The sequence below is a fragment of the Notothenia coriiceps genome, unplaced genomic scaffold (assembly GCF_000735185.1).
Source record: "Notothenia coriiceps isolate Sejong01 unplaced genomic scaffold, NC01 NC01_scaffold00004100, whole genome shotgun sequence".
Taxonomy (NCBI): Eukaryota; Metazoa; Chordata; class Actinopteri; order Perciformes; family Nototheniidae; genus Notothenia; species Notothenia coriiceps.
In genome coordinates this window covers 198,182-216,419 of record NW_011336801.1, presented here as the reverse complement: position 1 = coordinate 216,419, position 18,238 = coordinate 198,182, and the positions used below count along the sequence as shown (strand labels likewise).

Below are 18,238 nucleotides of genomic sequence, written 5' to 3'. Positions count from 1 at the left end.
AAAGTACAAATCAGATTTAAAAGTTGTGTTACACAAATAATGTCAGAAAGATGTGTGACATTTTAAAGTTGGAATGAGGTTTCTGAGTGAAAGTATGAAGGAGCAGTTGGTAGTTGAAGAAGGAACAGTTAGCAGTTGAAGTCGCATGAAGATTTTTCAAGTCTGAAGAGTTTCTCCATTGACTTCCATGTTAAAAATGTGATGAATTATGGGATGTATCTCTAGAATTATAAAAGTTATGAATGATAAAAGTAATAGCCATCGATTCCCGACCGAGCTGAACGTTTTGATGTTTGAACGGAGTTTCTGCGATGTGGAATGTGGGAGAAGAAGAGGTGCAAAAAAAAAAAAGCGGAATAAAGAATTTCGTGCGTAGCATAACAGATTGTTGGAATGCTGTATCAGCATTCCCACTAAATGAGTATCTGTTTTATCAAACAAACAGATATTGAAGTGACTGTTATTTTTGTATATTTTGATTGTTGTGCTGTTATTTAGGTCTTAATGTGTGCATAGGTATACATTTGTCTTTGATTATGTATATATAGGTATATACATATTTGCATCCATATTTTTATATATATATGTTTTTGTATTTGGGATCGTGGGAAACAATATTTCGATCTCTCTGTCTGTACACACAAACTGAAAGATTGACAATAAAGTTGACTTTGACTTTGAGATCCACATAGCAGGCAGATATTGAAGAGAATAAGCATACTATTCCAATTGTGCAAAACTTAACAAAGTATTACGTGTCCAGACTTGGAAAATGAATCAATAATTAACTAAATGTTCAATCACCATCCCTCTTTTTTGCTGGTCTGGTTGTCGTTTTTGATATCCATGAAGCCAGCAGAGAGTCTAATCTGTGTGAGAGGCTCCCGAGCAGGGGTGGGGGGCTGAGAGGTTAAGAGCCGGTTTACCAACGCTGCATGGCCACTCGCTCCTGTGATATCCAGGCCGGCACTCTTAACACTTCAAAGGCTGGACTGACTTCTGAAGAAGCATTGGCCTTTCAACTTCTGGAGAGGTCAGCTGGTGCCTGGGTCTTCCCACACATCTGCACGTTATCACAGCTGCAGGCCACAGCGGCTACATTGCACACCCTGCACACTGTACAACCCCTCCCCCCCACCACCATCCACACCCACCTTCACTCCCCTGGGATTGTCTGCTGTCCATATGGGAACTCAATTGGTCTTACAAGAAGATTATAAATGACCATCACTCTTTTTGTAATGGTCATTCCTGTTTTTTTGGTGAATGAATAGTTATTAACTCATCAAAAAGGAGTCCTTAAAGTATAATCTGGTGTATTTGGGTTTTCTAACTTTCTGTTTCGGACACTTTTTGAATTGGAAAACCTCTCACATATGATAATTTAGCCATTGTTGAACAGATCTCTTCTCTGCACCACAGAGAAATTAGAGATGTCACTAGTTATATTAAAAAGTGTCCAAAGTCTAAGAGAGGGAACAATGCAAAGATCATGGTTAGGTTTGAAAATAAAATAAATTAATTGACGTGATGAAGGTAGGTAAATATAATGATGTGATGTATCAAAATAGGTTAAGTAAGCTCTATTTGTCACAGGAAATAAACAGCAGTCTCCTAGTTTTTGGTATCTATTGTGCTTCCCCTTTTAGCTCTGCAGCTTTCTAGAGACAGTTGACCTGGCTCTGTTTTTGATTTGAATCTGCGGTTCTCCTCGCCCACCTGGAATTCAAGTCAACATTTATGCAGCATGTAAAGAGTGGAGACTTCAGGCCAAACAGAGATGCTGATCCCCATTGCTTTCCTGGGAACTCCCACTCCTTTTACTTTATTACAGCGATTTAACTTGACCATTTATGTGATTATCTTCCATTGCATAAACTGTACAGGTGAGGAAATAAGTATTTGATCCCTTGCCGATTTTGTAAGTTTACCCACTAACTAAGAAATCAACAGTCTATAATTGTAATGGTGGTTTTATTTTACTAATGAGAGACGGAATATCAAAAAGAAAATCCAGAAATTGACATTATATAACAGATACTAATTGATGGGATTAAGATACATATAGAGATTAATATTAGCTATTGGGCAGCTAATGAGTCAGTGAAGATTAGCCTGACAAAATATGAACTCTTAAATGTTTGATATGCATTAAACCCTTTTTTATGTGACACCCCATCATCTGTTTAACTTACATATACATTTGTACATTAAAAGTCACTGATTTTGGTATAGAGCTGTCAAAAGTAACATTTACACTCTGGGATATGTCCTACACTCTCCGGAGATGTGACGTGGTTACAGGTGTGTGTTCAATAACCTTTCTAGGAGAACATAATAGGTTGATGTCTTCCTATAATTGCGTACTGTCCAGAGAAAAGGAAGGCTGGTGTTGTTGTCGGAATAGGCCAGTGATCCGTAAAAGCCCCGACAGAGCTCTGATAATTAGAGCCTTTCCACCTCAAAAACTCCCAAGATACAGTCTCACTACTGCAGAAATCGAATGAGGGGATGCTTGAACTTAACAGTGATTATACCTTGGGATGAAATTACATTTATTTTCCATTAGGGATGTTCAATCAAGCAGAAGTGGCTGTTGAATCAGATTTCATTTTGATAATTACTCTCTACTGCAAATGCTATAACTTTTTAATAACATGGTTATTTTGCACAAAGGCTCCAGACCTATTACTATTCATGTACAAGTGTTGGCTTGAATACATTATATTTCATTTTTTAAATTATATTTCTACCCTCTTTGTTCAATTTAAATGTTATACAATATTTTTGTAAATTATAATGTTCATATGTTTAACATTGTTACCTTTCAAAATGTACTTCTTTACTAAACCACTGTACTACTACTTTTCTTAATCAGAGATTTATTTATTTATCACTAGCAGTACATTTTCTCTTTTATTGTGTTCGGAAACATTACTCTGAACTTTTTTTACCTCTATTATTTTACATATTTCTAAAAAATAAAGGCACAACACACACATTTAACACTGTTTTGACTGTAATTCTTTGCAAATTACAGTTTTTTTCATTAAACTTTTTCCCTACATTTTAAATTAATTTCTTTCAAATTGTGGAACCATTAAATAAAGCGTAACCAACCCTTCTGAAATGCATTAAGCGGATCATTTGATGGGTGCCTACCATGAATTAAATCCACACACATGCAGATGAGCAATTTCCATTTGTGCCAACATGGTCTTTATTTAATAACTTCCCAAAAGCAAAGTGTATAAAAAAACAACAGGTCACTGAGTCCACAAACTTCCTTTTAGAGGACAAAAAAGTGCAGGTAATTAAAGCTTTTCGTAATAGTTTACATAACTGTGTTACATAAGTTAATAAGTATGTACATAATGACAGTCACGGCCATTCCTTACAGTGGTTAAAATTAGAAGCAAATTCCTCATCGTTATTTAGAAAAATACCTTCAAACCTGTTAAGCCCCAAGCCTGTTTTTCAGGTCTCAGGCTCGAAAATGACATTTCCAGAACAAATGACCATAACTACACTTCTTGTTTCTCAAAGTAATGATAAACCTGTGAGTTGGATGTAGAAAAGTCAGAATCAATATAGATGTTTTTTATTTTAAAGAAAATTCAGATTGAACATAGTAAAAAACTGTAAATTATAGTGTCCGTCCAAATATTATTTTTTATAGTGAAAACTACCCTTGGATGATGGGTTAGTAGACTAAAAGCCTTAGGAATCCAAAGTACAACATATAATAAGTACCCTGTATCAAGATTGATGCAAAACAAGTGACATTTGACCTTTTTAGAGAGATTTTAGCAAAAAAACCTTTCTGGGTTCATTTGGGTGGATTTTCTATATCTCTGGTCGATTTTGACGAATGAAATCTCTTTATAACCAATAGAATCGAAAGGGGAATTTCCCACACACACACATGGTAAAAAAAAAGGTGGGGGCTTTGCGCATGCTGGTTTGCATCAGAGTGAACCTATCTCTCGCTCTGACATCTGGNCCGTTTCTCTGGAACCCATTGGTCGATTTTGATGATTAACATCTGTTTTGAACCGTTAGAGCCAATAGAATCGAAGAGGAATTTCAAACATACAAAAGCGAAACCTATTTTACGCTCCGAAATCTGAAAACTTAAAAGTAGGTTTATTGCTGATGGATTATCAGAAATCATTTCAAAGTGACACAGACACATTGGATTAACCTATGGATTCACCTTCAGCAGCGTTTGNGGTCATTTGGGTCGAAATGGGCGTTTTTGCCGTTTCTCTGGAACCCATTGGTCGATTTTGATGATTAACATCTGTTTTGAACCGTTAGAGCCAATAGAATCGAAGAGGAATTTCAAACATACACACCAACGTTACCATTGAGAAGTGGGGGCTATGCGCACGCAGTTTGCCAAAAGCGAAACCTATTTTACGCTCTGAAATCTGAAAACTTAAAAGTAGGTTTATTGCTGATGGATTATCAGAAATCATTTCAAAGTGACACAGACACATTGGATCAACCTATGGATTAACCTTCAGTCGCGTTTTTATCGTTTTAATGCCATTGAAGACAACTTTTGATCTGTTTTTGTTTCTAATGTTGCGAGTTCTGATCATGGAGTGATGATATAGATACCTATCGATTCTGTGTATTCTCATGATACTAATCGATATGTTGGATGTGCAGTTACGATAAGTAATAAGGGTGTTATACCGTGAGTTCTGTGCTAATGGCGTTAGCATTTTTTCGCTCAGGGCTAATTCAGAGGCTCAGCGTTAGCCTTGTGTTTTTGCAACAAACAAAAAAAATCATCAGTTAGCTGAGTTTCTTCCCGTTACATGGATATGAAAAATGCATAGTTTATTAAATCTTAAAAACCCCTCAGACTAGGGATGGGTACCGAGCCCCGGTATTAAACGGGCCCCGGGGCTGAATTATTAAAGACCGTGGTACCGTTAAGCTCCAACGTTATCGTCTTTTTATCGGTACTGGAGACATGTAAAAAATATGTCAATTATTGCTACACAAACATTATATTGCAGTTTTAGTGTCGCCAACTCCGTTTCTAATATACAAAAAGACTGAAAAATGCGGTTATTTTTTGAAATTTCGATCTTTCCAATCCAGACAAGAGATCTCTCTCTCTCCCGTCTGTGTGCGAGGGGGCGGGGCAGTTTACACACACGCAGCTGCTACATGCAGCAACACACACACAGAGGAGATGGCGGAGAGAACGCGCTCTGAGGTGTGGTTAAATGTTAAGCGTCTCGATGTGGACAATGCTCGTGACCAAAAGTGCAATAAGAGTTTAGCATGTAAGGGCGGTAACACGAGCAATTTGTCGAAACATTTAGCAAAGTGCACCACATTCAGACGGACAAATGCACCGGGTTCGACTGTCTTTCTAGTAGCTCTGTAGCCCCATCCACGAGTAACTTTTCCACGTCAGTTATTATGTATGCTAGCAGCAACACACAGAATTAACTCAATACAAACATGGGTTAATGACTAGAGGTAACTGAGTTATTTATTTTGTTAAAGTTTCAACTATTCTGTCATCAGATTATTTAATATGATTTGTTAAAACATTGTTGTTTCTTTTGATGTGAAATATTATGTATTTAATTTAAATAAAAGGCAATGTTAGTTTTGTTCACAATTTGTTTAGTTAGTTTACCTTATTTTTTTCTCCAAAAGAACCGATAAGAGTACCGTTAAAAGACCGGACCGATAAGCGGTATCGATAAAAGTAGTAGTACCGTTAAAACCTTAACGATACCCATCCCTACCTCAGACACTGTTGCTTGCAGATGTTGTGGTTTCGGACCCGCCGAAGGGTCTGTGGGGCTTAAGAGGTACAGATAATTGGGTTTGCCTCAGTGAAATGTCATTGTATTAGGCATTTAGACCAGTGGTTCTCAACTGGTGGGTCGCGGACCCGTTTCGAGTGGGTCGCAGATGTGTGAGTGAAGAAAAAGAAAAATGAAAAAAGAAAATTCCTTTTTTTCTTTTTGGGAAANGTGTGTCGTGTGTGTTGTGTGTGTGTGTGGTGTGTGTCCGCGCAGTCTGGAATTCGGAGAGAGTCCAGTCCTGCTCGGCTCGCTATAAAATAAATATGTTAGTTTCCGACGAGCAGGTTTTGTGAGAGAGGAGAGAGTCTGTTCGGAAGTACGATATAAGTCCTTGTTGTGCTGGTCTCGAAAACGTACCGCCAATGAAAAGTGCTTTGACCGGCGTTATAAATTTGAGTTTTGATCAGATGATCTTTAATAAACAAATTACAACTTTCTTTAGTGACCGGAACTAAAATAAAGTCTCCCGTTTACCAACAACAGAAAATTTACCTGCTTACTTTTCCATCAGCGAAAAAGTTTGGTCCGACACAGATGCCTCCCAGCTGTCCATGTGTATATTATGTCATATATTTTGTGAAAGGTGTGTAACTGGTCTTCTTAGAAGTCGCGAGGACTAGACGTAAACTTCAATACTCTATAGAGATGATCTGACTAAATCGATTAGAAGAAAGGAGTGTTAAGGAGTTATTGGGATTTTTGTTTCTTTGCGATGCAACCGGCTATCCCACCGGTTGTTGCCGGGTGTCGGGAAGGTAGTCCTCGTTTGCACGCCGTCGAAGTCTTTCCTACCGTCTATATTTTTGGGTTTACAGGTTTTGTGTACTTTCTTGTAAGAAGTCGTTGGAACTGTTGTGTACCGTCCGTAAATCTCTTGTAAGTCGTAGAACTCTTTGTATGCGTCGCAAATGATCTTGAACGTCTTTGGTTTGTGACGTTTACGTTTACGACGTTCTTCGAGTTTGGGTTTTGCCTCTGGTGCCCCTGTGATTTCTCACTGCGTGTGTCGACCCTCTGGTCCCCTGTGATTTCCTCACTGCGTGTGTCGACCCTCTGTCCCCTGTGATTTCTCACTGCGTGTGTCTACCTCCTGGTCCCTGTGATTTCTCACTGCCGTGTGTCGACCCTCTGTCCCTGTGATGTCTACTGCTGTGTCGACCCTCTGTTCCCACTGTGATCTCTCACTGCGTGTGTCGACCCTCTGGGTCCCCTTTTGATTTCCTCAACTGCGTGTGTCGACCCCTGGGCCCCTGTGATTTCCTCACTGCCGTGTGTCGACCCTCTGCGTCCCTGTGATTCCTCATTCCGTTTGTCGACCCTCCTGGGGTCCCCTGTGATCTTCCTCACTGCGTGTGTCGACCCTTCTGGTCCCCTTTTGTGATTTCACACTGCGTGTGTCGACCCTCTGCGTCCCCCGTGATTTCACACCTCGCGTGTGTCGTCCCTCTGTGCCCCGTGATTTCTCACTGCGTGGTGCCGACCCTCTGTCCCGCTGTGATTCTCACTGCCGTTGTGTTCATCGCCTCCATTTCATGACTATTGTCTTGTTTCATTGTTCATAAACCATGAGGTGATGAAGGGTGGAGACCACTATTGTATTCTGGATGTTATATCTTTTTTCATACTAAATATTTATTCATCAACGTTCTTACTAACCAGATAACAAGATTTTCTCTCATAATTTTAGTCAGGTATATAGATTGGGTGGTAATAGTCGTACGACGGTCGTCACGTGTGTGAGACGTACACCGACTCGATCATGTTAGTGAGTAAGCGGTTCTGCACTGGCCACGGTCCTCTCGTAAATACCCTCGAGCTTCCCGATTCGATAAGTCTGTCTTTTGTGTGTGATAGTACGACTGACGATTGCGATAGTGCATCGGTGTTGTGTGTGCACGTCTTCATTCCCCGTACTCCGGATAGTTGTGTAGAAGACTCCTACAACGTGCCTGTGATTATATCTCGAGACGTCAACAAAGTCGACGCTGGGCTCGTTCCAGGACCTACCGTATTAGTAGAGTCAAAATGTACGCACGCAAAGACAGCATAGTGTAAACATTATATCCGTAAAGTGCGTAACCTGCTGTGCACACTCTTTATTCCTAGTTATAATATAAGTAAAATCGGTTCTACGTTAGTCATTGTGACCCTTGTAGTTATTGTTGATGAAAATATATTTCGAAAATGACTTGTCGTACATACGTCTCATTATGAGCAACATAAACGTCATAGAACTACTTACAATATCATCGTTTTGTTCTAATCACTTGTTAGAGGGTGGCATACTGTTTTATTAGAGTACGTACAAATGAGTACAATTGTTTTACATTAGCCGCGATACTAACGTTATTTTTGTTTTTCGTTGATAAAGCGGGGAACACGTACTTTGAGCGAGGTAAACTGAAGAAACAAATGAAGGCGCTTGTTCACTGTAGTAGACACTTGTGTCAACGATCGCGATCCGTATATCGTGATTCCCCGCCCCGTAGAGTTCACCAACTGGTTCAGTGTTGTCTCGACCGGTCGATTTGGCTAGTCTCGTTTGACCCGAGACCAAAGCTGTCTCCACTCTTCTCTCCACGACGTCGTCGTCCGTCATACTCTTGTTATTTCTCCCGAAAAACTCGTATTTCGTACTCTCTGTACAGGGTCATCTCTGTGATCGTATGACCTATATGTGGATTGCTGTCGTCCTCTCGCCTGAGAAATTCATCCTGTGATGTATGTGTGTGTGTGTGTGTGTGTGTGTGTGTGTGTGTGTGTGTGTGTGTGTGTGTGTGTGTGTGTGTGTGTGTGTGTGTGTGTGTGCGCGCATCAGTCTCTCCATCTTAACAAGAGACTCTCTGACGCCAAGATAAGTGTTTTCCAAGAGGCAATACACGACTGCATGAGTGTGATCTATTAAAGTATATTGACTGATACTAAAAGCGTAGAGGAATTAGATCCGAGCGGTGCATGTGCAGCTCTAAAACCACTTTTGTATCTGGTTATTTTTGAAGTTTCTATGTGCGTTAACATAATCTCTAAGGCTGGTAAATGTAGTGTTGAATTTGAGCTTCTGTTGAGCTTCTGAAATTATCCATAAAGTACATATTTAAAAGAGTATATGTGTTTTTCCCAGCCCAGGTATAAGAACATAACAATATATCCCAAATATTTATATATAGAAATGTGTAATAATATAATGCTTTATCAATACTAGGTCATAAAACACATTGAATTGAATATCTTAAAGGGGCCCTATTCTGCTAATTTTGTGTCCTCTTTTGTTCCCCTACTGGAGGGAACACAAGGATTTTAGCCTTTGCAGACCGTTTACATGCACTAAAACCTACAGTATAGAACACACTACAGGAAAGGGAAAACCCCAAGTACTCCTTGCCGTAATCTTTACCATCAGTATAGTCAAAGTCAAAGTCAGCTTTATTGTCAAGAATTCTACATGTGTTATACAGAACATTTGAAATACCGTTTCTCGCAATCCCACAGCGTGACACATATACATATAACAAGATACACAAAGGGCCTAGATAAACGGGGTATCAAACTAAGTAATCGTCGTAATAAGTACTAGGTAAAACAAATATATAAAAAAAAAACACAATCTACAGAACATGAATTGACATTAGTACAAGTATTCCTTAGTGCAAAAAAGTACAGTTACAGTGCAGTATTCAATTCAATTCAAAACCTTTATTTATTCAGGTTAAAACCCATTGAGATCATTGACCTCTTTTTCAATGGTGACCTGCTGCAAGTAGGTTCCAACATGAATACCAACATGACAGAAAAACAAAGAGGACATCATATGGCATATTTACATTGACTACAGTTTGTATAGCTAGTAGCATTTACAGATACCAACAGTTTCCGCTTGGATAGCATCTAACCTTGCTTTAAAAACATGTAATGGAACCAAACTGCTCAACTTCCATTCCTTTTGCAGACTGTTCCAAGTTAGCGGAGCTACGCATCTAAAAGCTGTATTCCCTAAGACAGTCCTAGCAGTTGGCACATTTAATACAACCACAGCATTCGATCTCAGGCAGTAGCCATTTTCAATTCGCCGTGAGATCAGGGAGCAGATGTAGGATGGAAGTTTCCCTAACATTGCTTTGTAAATAAAAAGATACCAGTGATTGAGCCGCCGTACAGTTAGTGAAAGCAAACCAGCCCTTGCATACAGGGTACAATGATGGGTTAATGCTTTACAGTTTGTCACAAATCTCAGTGCACTGTGATAGGCGGCATCTAGCTTGATCAGGTAATTGGCCGGTGCATTCATATAAAACAGATCACCATAGTCCAGCACAGGTAAAAAGGTCACAGAGCCTTTTCCTGGCCTCAAGTGAGAAACAGGACTTGTTCCTGTAGAAGAAACCTAGCCTAACCCTCAGTTTTTTTAGCAGGTTATTGACATGCAGTTTAAAAGAGAGACAGTCATCAAGCCAGATACCAAGGTATTTGTAACAGGTAACCACTTCAAGTTTTATTCCTTGCGTAGTTACAATATCTAAAACAGGCTCTGGTGTCTTTTTAGCTTTTGAAAAGAGCATTACCTTGGTTTTATCCACATTTAAAAGAAGCTTTAGTTCAGAGAGCTGAGTCTGAATAATGTTAAAAACAGCCTGTAATTTAACACCAGCCTCCTTAATGGAGGGACCTGCACAGTACATCACGGTATCATCCGCATAAAAATGTAAAGTAGCTTCATCCACATTTTCACCTAAACTGTTGATATATATGGAGAATAAAAGTGGACCTAAAACCCTTGAGGAACACCATTAGCAATGTTTAACCACTCAGAAGACAGCCCATCAAAGTGAACACATTGGGACCTTTCAGAGAGGTAGTTCACAAACCACCCCACTGCATGGCTGGATATGCCAATACTGGGTAGCCTCTGCTTTAAGATCGATGATCAACGGTGTCAAACGCTTTGGAAAGGTCAATAAACAGAGCTGCACAACTCTGCTTATTATCTAAAATACTAGTAATGTCATTTACCACTTTCATTGTTGCAGTGATGGTGCTATGTTTCTTTCTGAAGCCTGACTGATGTTTAGACAGGATATCATTTATACATAAAAACTCCTTTACTTGTTCACTCACAAGTCGTTCGAGCACCTTAGCCAGAACTGACAATTTAGAGATTGGCCTATAGTTATTTAAAATAGTTGCCTCCCCTCCTTTCAGTAAAGGCAAGACATAAGCAGACTTCCATACTTTTGGAATTGTATTTGTGCTGAGGGAGAGGTTAAAAAGAGAAGTGAGAGATGGAGCAATAAAATCTGCAGCTATCTTTAAAAAGAAAGGTTCTACGTTGTCCGGGCCAGACGGTTTCCTAGGATCTAACTTGGATAAAGCTTCATGGACAATACCAACAAGCTCTGCTTTGTAATGTTGGATATTCTGGTTTTCTCTCTCTGCTGAACACTGTCTATATGTGACATGGGAACATGGGCTCGCTTGTATTTTCAGCCTTATACACACTCTCAACTACGACAGTGTCACTTCCTTCAGGTCATACGAACACGCTAACATGTCTGAACAGACATTGAGAAAGATGAAATATGGCGGCAGGTCTGTCTCTGCTGCCCATTCAAATAGTTACAAGAGAACATCTGCGCTCACATTGCTTACATTCACATGGCATAAGGGAATCTAATTGCTTCTATATGAAATGCTAATGAGCTAATGAATATCTCAGCCTGGCAAAACATCTTTCAGATATCAGCATCCAGGCAGTCTGTTCAATACAATTGATTCATCCAGATGGGAGAACAACTGCTTTGCAAATGTCTCTTTTTGAGGATCCCAAAGAACATTCAAAGCAGCTGAAGAGATATATTTTTGTTTGAAACTGAGTTTTTTTTTTAAAGAGGAAACAGTGGCTTGTTTTGAGTTCCAGGAATAATAAAGGCTAATGTCATTGTGGCCATTCGATTTCACGCTCTAAGTACAGAACTACTTTGGCTCTGGATGCTGCATTTTTTAGGCATCAGCAGAGATTGCCTTGAGGACTCATAATCAATAGTAAAATTCAGAGCAGGAGGCCACGGCAACACGAGCTATGACTGAGACGTGAGTTAGGCTTTAACCGGCTCCAGCTGCTTTTGTTTGTGCTCTTTATACTATGTTTACCTGGAATATAACGCAATATCAGAGTGACTCACTCCTGAGGAATAAAGTGACGAGCCTCTGCTGCAAACTCTAAGCTTACACATTTTAGAGATGAAGGAAAAGAAATATCCACAAAACAGATATTGTTTTTGGTTAGGATTCAAGCATATAACGAAAAATGAATCGTTATATGCTTGAATCCTACTGAATTAGGTGAAATGTGATACCTGTGCGAATATCGTGGCTGATGCCCTCCACAGAGATGGTGGCATTTGCTATTCCGCGACCTTGCAGATCCCTCACCACGCCTTTGATCCCACGATGCACCTGCACATGAAAAGCACGACTCATGCAACCATGTGTAAATTCTGCTCCCAAGTTTACCCCATCACAATCTACTTCATATTTTTAAATGATGAATGTAACATGCAGTGGTGATGTGTATGGTGTATAATGGATGATGTTCAATTTATAGAACATAGCGTGTTTAAAACATTTATTCCACATCTTGTTTCAATATTTAAATTAAAGTCCCAACATGGGCCCGATCCTCTGAGAGAATAAAACGTAACAGGCCTGCTTGTCTTCTCAAAGTGGCTGAAAGTACGAAGTTAGCTTGTAGAGTATTTATACAGAACCTTTTTCGAAAAATTGTACTGAGAAGAATAACTGAAAGCGCTATCATTCCCCTAGAATAACTCAAAATTATTAAAAAAGCGTATGTTTGTGTTGCTTTTCTTGTGTTTGTGTGAGTTGCGGGGGCTGCTTTGCCTCTGTACCTGCTCCATGAAGACAAGAAGAGACTCTCGATTGTTCTCCCATTCCTCAGGCAGCTCGCTCTCATGAGGGAATTTGTCACAACCCACATACATCGATAACTCAAAGCAGTTTGTGTGCAAATAGCTGAAGTCATTCATACCTGCCAAGAAAGAGAAACATCTGTAGGCCACGCAGACAAAACTAAGGCCAACATGTGTGTGGTTATTGGATAAAAGTTGTTTTAATTAAGAGTGAAATTAATTTAAAATGTTTCCTTTGTTTGTCTGCCTTTGAATTCTTACATGATGCTTCCAGTTAAAAACAGCTCTGTTCTGAATATGCAGATGTGTGCTAAACAAAGCTACAGCTCAAAGGATCAGAGCTGAGCACAGAAAACCTGAATAACATAAAGTAAGGATCAGAGAAAAAGACCCCGACAGCTAGGGACACTAACTGCCAGCCGCGGTGTGCCACAACGCTCCGTTGATGGTGCCGTCCTCCTTGGCAAAATCCTCTGTGTGGCAAACCCTTTGGTTGGCTGCCGTCATGAGGCGGTGGGTGGAGGCGTAGGAGAAGGCCAGCCAGCGGAAGCTGTGGTCATCTGGGGTGGGGGTCTGCTCCCTGCCCACCCCCAGGGAGCGAGTTTTGTCGTAAGGGAAGGTCACCACCAGCTCCCCTCCCTGGATGTTGCCTCCAAGCACAAAGGGCAACTTCTCCATCCATGCGATCAGAGCCCTTGTCTCCACGGCAACCTACATCAGGGACACAAGAGAGGGGAGGATAATATAATTCCAGCAATCATGTCAGTATTGTGATTGCCAAATGAACTCCCTCACACTGAAAGAAATTGCTGTTCACACGCTGTAGACTAATTTCACTAAGATTTATTCTGAAAAGTCAACCATATTTTTTTAAGAGGCAACCAGCCTGCATCCAATGGCTTGTATTGATCTAAGGGAATGCCACTGCTCTTTGGACTCATAATTAAAGTGGCCCTTCTATCTCAAAGCGCTGGTGAAACGAGCGCGGTGAGTTTTCACAGCTTCCTGAGCACAGATGGGGATCCCAGCTCTGCAGCTGCAGCAGCTATTCTGGAGGCTTTGTGTGACTCACTCGCGGCTCTCGCTAACGTCAAAACACAAGTGAGGATGAGCTTTTAATAGATCGTCGGGTCTATTTCAGCTCACCGCCTCTTCGTCACAAATGCATCCGCTTCTCCCTAAATAGACAGCGGTGGTATTCTCGTGAGGATGCTTTATAACCTTTTTTAGAAGTTAGGAGTACAGGATAAGGACATAAGTAAGTAAAAAGCACTAAAAACTAAATGGCAATTACATTATTAAAGATTAAGCACTTGAGTTATATTTTTATAACACATATGACACAAAACAAGGTCATGCTAGACATCTCTCAGATGATGAAGCCTGCAGATTTGGGCAAAAATGTGGCATTTCCATAAGCCATACTCTTATTGTATTCCCATAATGTTGCTGAAATATACACATTGAATACGTTTAAAATAGAATATAACTATCAGACTCACTGATGCGTTTTTGGACAGGTACCACTCTGGGATGGGCACATGGTGGTTGAACATTTTGCGAGGGATCCACTTCTTAACCTCGGCTTCCCACAGTATGGAGTTGAGATCTGGGAAGTTATGGTGAATGTCTATTCCATCACTGCTCCATCGACCCAGAGACCACCCGCTGAGCTCTGAACCCTGGGCAAAAGAAAAATGTGAGGAAAATGTAAATTTAAGAAGAACTGAACCAAGCCAAACATCTGGTTATTATAATTAGAAGTCTGGTATAAATGATGTCTCTCCTGTTTGTACAACTTAAAAACAAGAGGAAATAATGGTTTGCCAGAGTAAGCGTTCAAAGAACTTAACAAGTTAACCCTTCTTTTTTTGTTTTGTTATTGTAATACCGGTACTCATTTCGGTCACAATAGGCTAAAGTATACCACAACCTCATGTCCTAAGTAGGACTTAAGGCAAATATTTTTTTATTTCTGGTGAGGTTTTATAAGTTGAAATACAAAAAACCTGGCCTGTCTGGTGTCTTTTTGTATGGCGCAAATAAAAATTCAAGCCAACACAACATTTACTTTTGAAGGAGAATGTGTTACGGTTCGTAGAGTGCATCTACAAATCACTGAATGACATGAAGCCATTGACTATAAAGCAACCAAACAGTGTCTGGCTTGCTTTTGATCTTTACTTGTTCATAAATATTGGCCCTTTTATCTAGTAGTCCTGCAGATCATTTAAAACCAGACTAACACATTTTTTTTTATATTAATGCATCACAGGCACTCAACATATTTGTCATCAGGGCAGTTCATATCTTCCACCAGATCATTTAAACCAGTTTTCCAGCACGCACCACATGTGCTCTAATCGGGAGAAGACTTGCCAACAGATATGGTGCTGTTCCCTAATATGAGGTCACTAATGGCCGCCCTGCAGACCTACCACTTCAAAGGCTTTCTCGTACCCATCGGGGTTGACGGATGGCAGCAGATGGATTCTGGTCTCCTCCACCAGATGACGTATGCGCTGGTTGCCGGACAGATACTCCAGACACATGAACTGCATCAGAAGGAGGAGCAGCTCACGTCCCAGCACCTCGTTGCCATGGGAACCTGCAGTGTAACGAAACTCTGGTTCACCTGGTCAACAGGTTCAAACGAGAGGAGCGATTTGGGGGAGGGGATGGAGAAAGAAGGAGATTAAATATGCAATCACTGCAACGGCACGTACACGACATTGAGGAAAACAGTCCGAGGAACGCATTGTGATGTTTCTGATGTTGTTAGTATTTTATATTAAATCAAGTCCTGCCTAATTAAAGCACACTATACTCACCAACTTCATGCTCTCCTGGGTTGTCAGAAATCTCTATGGCGTACAGCTTGAGGCCACTGTGGCTCTTTCCAATGTTATAGATCCGGGTGATATTAGGGCACATTTCATTGACGACCTTCATGAGCTGTGGGAGGAAAATAATGAAGCATCAGCAATCAAGTGTTTGCATTAACTAATGGACATCAAGCAAGGAATATTTCATTCATTTTCATGGGCTTGAAGAACATTTAGCTGCTAATCCTTTTAAACAGGCACCTTACTTATGGACAATCATGAGTAAATTAATATTACCCAAATAATTCTGACACAAAAGCCTTTTTGTTTTCTGCTAGCATCCGTAAGAGACAAGGAGAAAGGTTCAAACAAGTCAATTAAGTGAGAAAGGGCGGGCTTAATTGCACCACAGTTGGTGGGCCCTTCTGTTCCTGTCAATCAAACTCTGAGTAATAATATTTCAGATTTTTTTTTTTCGGGCTGCTGCTTATGTAGTGATGAATATTACGCTTTAAAGTGCAAAAATGTAAACTTAAAGGTCCCATGTCATGCTTTTCCGGTTATTACCTGTCCTCTTGCGTGTTATGAAGGTTTTTATGTATGTAAACGGTGTGCAGAGTCAAAAATCCTCAAAGTACACCCTGTAGGGAGTAAAACTCACAGAAAAGACCTCCCCAAAACGCCTCGTTGGAGATTTCTCATTCTCTTCCTGGGTACTCTGACGTGGGGATACCCAGAGGCCCGTAGGTGGTAGCTGGTGACGTCCCCAGTAGAGAGGGCCCGCGTGGTCCCCGATATATCAGTAGAGCATCTACGGTCGGACGTGAGTCTGTTGTGTACACTCGTCTTTACATCCAGGGATAAGGTACCCTTTGTGTTTTGTGCTCAGGTACATGCCGATGTGTGTGACGACCTTTTACGACGCGGTTGAAAAACGAACGAAACAATGTAAAAATAATTTCCATTTGACATAACCCCTACTAGTACGTACCCCGTTACAACTACGGAGGTTTCACAATTGCACGACACGGGGGTCATCACACAAGGCAGAAGCTCCCTCTGGTCGTGAGTAGGAATCCCACAGATATCCATGGAGAGTTGTAGATGGATAAGGATGGAGTGCAAGCTAATTTTGAAGGATAATTGTGATCATTGATTGATTTTGTGCCTTAAATCCCTGTGATGTCTGTTTGAAGGTTGTTTAATGTGAAGAAGCTCACAGTGACAATGCAAACATTATTTAGCATTAGTGTTTACCATGTCATCATTTTATGTTGGGAGGGTAACGGTTAGCGATTATCACCAAATACATAGTACAGTGTAGACTATTGGGACATATATTGTGATCCCAAATTGCATGACAAACCCTCATATGATTGTAAAAACCTTTCACTCAAAACCACAAATGTCAACCTCACTTTGGTGCTAGAAACACGTGGCCATCACCCAAGTCATTATGGTTCATTTTCTGGTCACCACTAATGTCTGTACAACATTTCATACCAACCCATACAATAGTTTTTAAGATAAAGCTGTTTGGAAGCAAATTAATGCAACAACAAACAACATTGCTACCCACACTAAACAAACAAACTGTATTAGGTTAGTTGAAAGCAAAAATATCAAGTTAATATTATTGCTTTCAACTAACCTAATACAGTTATGTGAAATGTATTGACATAACACATTTAATTAAAGTCAACATTTTGGTTTTTCAGTGCATAGAGCCATGTTGCTAACATTGCTAAATTCAGTTAAAAAACAGCCAAGTATCTAATTGCACATGGCATGATTTTCTAAATAACTATGGGAAATGAAAATTGAATGTAAGCAGACAGCAACATTGCTCCAGAACTTTAAATGAGTTGGATTTTCCTGTAAATCCGAATGGAACATTTGACTCCACTAATATAAACAAAACAAGCTTTCCAATCCACATGGCTCTGAACCGTCACTGCTGTTTGCCCTTTTCACAAGTCTTTTCTGATCCCCTCACTGTGGGATTAAGGATTTATGAGTATGATTGATTGGAGTACAGACCCTTAAAAGGTCACTTCACTATCAAAATAACACAGAAAAGATTTGACTGCACAGTAAGCTTGTTCATCACACTCAGATGACAGAAATAATAAAGGGATGTAACAAGAAGGGATTATACTATACACATTTCCACTTTAATTATATTTACAGTAGGTCTTTACTTACTGTAAGATTGGATAAGTCTGCTGTGCACGGCTATTGTCTGTGAAGCTAGTTAAGCTATAAATTATATTACTGGTTTCCATGGCAATTTATGTACCTATCATCTAAATACAAAGGGAAGGGTAAAGTCTCACCTCCCACTGCCTTAGTGGAGGAGTCTGCGAGATCTTTTTTAAGCATGCGTTTAGTATCTGACATCACTATTGCTTTTATAATTGTGCCAGGCACTGTCTATTATTTTAGTACAGTTTTTTAAGGTAAAGTTAAAAATCACTCGGTGAAATGTTACCAATCAAGCACAGAGGTAATATTTGTTTAATTTATGCCGGAATTTATCTGGATTTTTACCAGGGTCATTTTTTCACTAGGAAAAAACATAAATGCTCCTGTTCACATTTTCCTCTACTCTGACTTTGCTCGGTAATAATGCGATTCTGACAACTTT

General features: G+C 40.0%; 1 protein-coding gene across 1 annotated transcript in view; it reads right to left on the bottom strand.

The window, feature by feature from the left end:
- Positions 1-18,238, bottom strand: part of LOC104942018 (inactive carboxypeptidase-like protein X2) — a 35,335-nt gene that overhangs the window by 2,271 nt on the left and 14,826 nt on the right. The window contains exons 5-11 of the mRNA XM_010767207.1: positions 15,598-15,721; positions 15,205-15,401; positions 14,269-14,448; positions 13,180-13,477; positions 12,746-12,885; positions 12,194-12,293; positions 10,646-10,652 (exon numbers count right to left, since the gene is read on the bottom strand). Of these exons, the coding sequence (XP_010765509.1) occupies positions 10,646-10,652; positions 12,194-12,293; positions 12,746-12,885; positions 13,180-13,477; positions 14,269-14,448; positions 15,205-15,401; positions 15,598-15,721 (1,046 nt within the window). The remainder of the gene's footprint in view (positions 1-10,645; positions 10,653-12,193; positions 12,294-12,745; positions 12,886-13,179; positions 13,478-14,268; positions 14,449-15,204; positions 15,402-15,597; positions 15,722-18,238) is intronic.